The 4,973-nt window shown below is 38.4% G+C and overlaps 1 protein-coding gene across 1 annotated transcript; it reads left to right on the top strand.

Moving 5' to 3' along the window:
• Nucleotides 1-2,797: 2,797 nt before the first annotated feature.
• Nucleotides 2,798-3,557, top strand: LOC119570959. Its single transcript, XM_037918484.1, has 3 exons — nucleotides 2,798-2,895; nucleotides 3,130-3,359; nucleotides 3,488-3,557. Exons 1-3 carry the CDS (start codon nucleotides 2,830-2,832, stop codon nucleotides 3,555-3,557), a joined length of 366 nt encoding a protein of 121 aa, XP_037774412.1. The 5' UTR covers nucleotides 2,798-2,829.
• The last annotated feature ends 1,416 nt before the right edge of the window (nucleotides 3,558-4,973 follow it).

Here is a 4,973-nt window from a genome sequence, read left to right as displayed (position 1 = left end):
CAATCTGCAGAAAGTATCAGTACCTACCTACTCTCCCCCATGCACGCCTGACCCCCTTCTACTCCTCAGCCAAAGTCAAAAGAGTGGAGGGCAAACGAAAGAAGTGGGAGTTGTTGCACTGGCAGTTGTTTAAAGGAATGGTGCGTTTCTGGCCGCAGAAAATGGAACTAAAGTAAATAAATCCATGTGGATGAACAGAACAAGGGGAAATAAGATTAACAATAAAATAAACGAGAGAAGTTTTGTAGATTCTGAAATAAAAAGTAGGCAGATTTGGTAAAAATATTTTTCCAGAAATGGTAAAAAAAAAAAAAAAAAGCATGGAAATTTTAATATAAGGGTTTACCAGGCGAAAAAATTTTAATCTATCGCCTTCACCTCTGGAGTAATGTCGAAGAGGATTTTTTTTTAGGGAAGCTTACATGTACGTGCTGAATATATAAAAATATGATATGAAACAGCTGAAAGGGTTTAAATAGTATATCCCCACATTTTTCTTACAATACATATGAATTATTTTAATTTAATTAAAAAATTTACATATGAAATTTTTTCACTAGGAGTACTTTTTTCTATAAAATTTTTCATTTATAAACGAAGAACATTGCCTATTCCTATGCAGAAAAAAAAAATAAAAAACCTTTTTTTGTAGTGCCTTTCAAGGCAGTCAAGAAGTATTCTAGTAGCCCCTTGTTGAGGATGTATCTTTTCAGGCAGGAATATGATGAATGTAGCCCCAAAATGTGTCCCTGGTCATACGCATGTTTTACTTTTGGACGGCTGCCGTCTGCCTGCTGCTTGGTCTCTCCCAGAACCTCCAGACCTCGCCCACCTGGTAAATAGACAGGGAAGGGTTATGGAAAGTGTAGTGTTTGTCTATACTGTCTTTTGTATGTGATTAACCCGAGAATAAAAACTAGCATTTTTTACAAAACCTTTTAATATATAATTGAAAAAAAAGTGCCTTAATTTTGACATAAAGTTTATGCAATTTGATCCGTTATAGGAATGCACACACACCACACCACACCATGAGAGACCTTGAAAGCTGTCACCTACCTGGGACCAGGTGCTCAAATGCATTACGGCACTGTATCTCCTTAAGGGGCCGTGGCTACGGCCGAGAGCTCCTACAACCCATACATAAAGCAAGGGGTCCGCCCTTACTTATATGAATCAAGGCACTGTAGAGTAAGGAAGGGGGGAGAGCAGCCTTAGCGGAACCATAAATCAAAAATTTTTGAGACGTAGAACAATTACTACCTTATATTTGCATTTTGCCCAAATAGAAGTTGATGACTAATAAATAAAGTAAGAATATGACCTTCCAGTATAACAATTTGTATTGCCAATATGCCATGTATCTACTCCAACCAAGGGTAAACAAGACATTACACTATAACTAGCATAAGTACTGTCTTTGCTTCAGACGCAATGTTTTTTGTCTTTATTTTTAATACTGTTATTATATTAATATCAATATTTTCATTGGTGCTATCGTGTTTCAGGAGGGATGGGTGAGCATCAAAAAGATTCAATGGAAGATTTTACAAATATAGCTATGCCTTTAAAAGTTTTTCTAAGCTTTACGGTCTTTTGACGAGAGGTAGGATGTTTAAAAATTACCTTGTAATACTAGCCATCTTCGCGATGAGACAATACTTAGTTCCTATGTTCACGATACTCCTGCATTCCTAATAAGGTCAGTTTTTTATTATTATTATAATATAAGGATCTTGCATATTTCCCCTGCTCTGATAATTCTGGAAAGACGTTAAATTTCCCAATATACCATGGGCTCGATACAGTGCTGATGAGCATTTATTGCTTGTGATTGGTCAAGATTGTGTAAGAGCCGCCTAAAATATTTAGCTGTGATTGGCCACTGAAGATCCGACGCTTGTACATACGAAGCTAAGACCGAGATACAGCGCCTTATCCGGGCTGTGATTTGGGCTGCCACACGACGGTAAGGCTTCCAGCGCTCCTTAACTTTAAGGCTTTTGAATCTCCGGTCCTTTATGTGTGTGTGAACTTGTCAAGGAAGGAGCCTTGTTTAGACCCTATATATATTCACATTACAAAATATAGGAATGTATAAATTCTGTATAAAGAAAGAGCTTATATTTCACTAAGGAGTGTAAACTTTGTTTAGAACAAGGGCAGCAAAAATTGAACTATACTTTCTATATCGTCAGATGGCTACATGTATGATAGACCATTCAGATCTTTAGCAGACCTGAATGCATATACAGAAACATTCTGGATGTTGCAAATCTTCAGATTTGCAAAGCATTTTCCCTAGAAACTCGGAGATATAAACGAGGTAAATTTTTGTGCATTTGGTCAATATTAAAAATTACACAGGTAAGAATGCATGCTTTAGTTCGGTTCAACATGTTCGTTATAAATACCTCATGCAACAAGAACACTGGCCGTGAGAAGCCCCAAAACCTCATTCCTAGTTGTAGGTATAAAATACCATCGTATTTCCAGACCTTGACGTCACTTCCATGAAGGTAAATAGAAAAAGACAAACTGGCGTCAGTATGCTAGTAAGCCTCTCTCCTTCAAGAGGTCTCAGCATTTCAGGCTGTGGTTTTCGCAAGACAAAGGACTATTGGGTGTTAGGCTATCACAGGTAAAGTACACATTAGTCAGATGTTTATCCATAGTGTGATTTTACTAGAGTTTTTCCAAACATGTGCTCGCTGTTTTCTTTCTTTTTAAATATTGATTAGTATTTTAGTTTCATAATCTCATAAACGCTTTTTTTTTTCCACTTCTTACATACCCATCATAACCTCACGGTGCTCGAGGTATCCAGAAATGAAAGCGCACTGCACCATTAGAGACTCAGAGTTAAATATTTTCGGTGGAGTGGACAAAATTACTGTAAGTCTAGAAATATCAAAATTCTTTGGTGCTGCTAATATATTCCTTAGTTGGGTTTGAGGTTTTGTGCCCCATTATGGGAAAAAGCATTAAGTAATATTAGTAATTTGGGATATCAGTTATATAATTTATTATTACAAGAATGTGATAATTGTAAGCCTAATACCCTTTTCCTCTTTTATTTACAATGTATCTAACCTCCTATATAAATCATGTTTATATTACTTGATCCAGAGCCACATCATAGGCGGACAGCTCTGGATCGCGGTGGCCCCCCCTTCAGCCAACTATGTAGGAATCGTGAGGGTGGACCTCGCTTCGCCGACGGCGGCCGAGTCCAGTCAGATTATCCCTGGAGAAGGCTTGGTGGGCGGCCTGTTTATGTTCGAGGCGGCGGGCGAGTTGTATTTGGTCGTCGGCGCCAAGGACCCAGCCGGCGATGGTTCATTTCATGCCAGATCTCGGTATCTCTGCAAGTTTCAAGTCTAATGAAGTCATTGTAATTAATGAAATTGGTGATACAATAGTATGGTGTAAAATGTCTCATCAGGTCCCGTATTGTTTTTTACATTTTCATGTTTATGGTTTCAAGATTATATCGACTGAATGGCAATTACTTTGATCGCCAAGATGAGCTAGTTCAGAACCAAGGATGTGTATGATGTTACAGGCTTCAGTGAATGGGGCAATTATTACTCTGTGTTTGCCATGGCATATTCTGTGAGTACCAACAGAAGTAATGTACAAGTTTCTCTCTCGAGTTTTTATCAAACTAACTTGCTAGAATTGATGTGCAATGCTTGAGTAGCTTCCTCTACATCTTTACTACCTTAAAATGAAAACTGTTTCTCTTCAGGAAGGTTCACAAGTGTACAAGTTCGACCCTGTGGTACAAACTGTGACCCTCCTGCAACAACTTCCGGACACTGATGTCTACAAAGTTTTGCACTACATTGAAGCACAAGAAAACAAGCATTATATTGTGACACTGAATAATGGAGGATCTCCCAAAATTTACTGGTGGACAAGTTAGTTTGAGATTTGAGTATTTTCTCAGAAAAAAATTTCTTACAGCATTCCTACTGTTCTCTGAAATAACTAGTGCAGACAGTTTATAAACAAAATTATATTTACAACTAGGTGAACAGCTGCTTCTTTGGCAAGCTTTAGACTCCATTCCCCTGATGCATGAAAGCAGCAGCGTGCAGACGTTCTTGTTCAATTCCCTCGAAAACTATAGTAATGGTTTCTAATGGCGTGAGTAACAAAGTATTTGTCAGTTGGGTGGAGTTGTAGGAAAGATACAACTACACTTTTTTCACTATTATTCAACCAAATATGTTCTTGTTCAGGGTAGAATTACTATTTACACGGACGATACATCCGGGCATTACCGCTCCGACTTCGTCATAGAAACCACCTGTAGCCTCATTGATAATATGTTCATGGTCCCAATGGAAGAAAAGCATGTGTTAATTTACGCATGCAAAGACGATCAAGGCAATAGCAGTCTGGAGGCACTAGATGTTGTAATAGAGGAAATCGAATTGGGTAAGGAAAACTCCGTTAAGAATGACAATTTGTGGAATGCAATGAAATAATCAAACAGGTCCCCCCCCCCCTTTTTGTATGTGATTACGAAAACTCGTATCATCGCAATAGGACGACGAAAGTTCTTTTATGACATTTCAGCGCCTCCCATGAATGCGCCAGGCGGACTTTCCTTTGCCTAAAAGACTTGCGAAGCGAGCTGGATGAAAGGCAGCGTGGTGTATCATACTCGAGAGTGTTACCAGCGAATGGTGGCCTGATGACCACAGATATGAAGCAGGTGGTAGAAATAGCAATTAGTTAATAACGATCTGTAGCTCATAAATGCGAAGTACGAAAAATTTGCGAGAGGTCAAGGAAAATGTAGAAAAGCATCCTATTTGGTATCCAGATAACCAATTTAGTTATTTTGAAGTTAATGGTGACAATGGGCCCGGTGTAAAGCTATCAGTGTGATACCACCACTCTTAGTGACTATCAAAAATCATTATAAAAATTTAATCTTTTGAACTTGGAAAGGGTTCCAG

This window comes from Penaeus monodon, unplaced genomic scaffold (genome assembly GCF_015228065.2).
Source record: "Penaeus monodon isolate SGIC_2016 unplaced genomic scaffold, NSTDA_Pmon_1 PmonScaffold_4588, whole genome shotgun sequence".
NCBI lineage: Eukaryota > Metazoa > Arthropoda > Malacostraca > Decapoda > Penaeidae > Penaeus > Penaeus monodon.
This window is presented reverse-complemented; position numbering and strand designations above follow the sequence as displayed.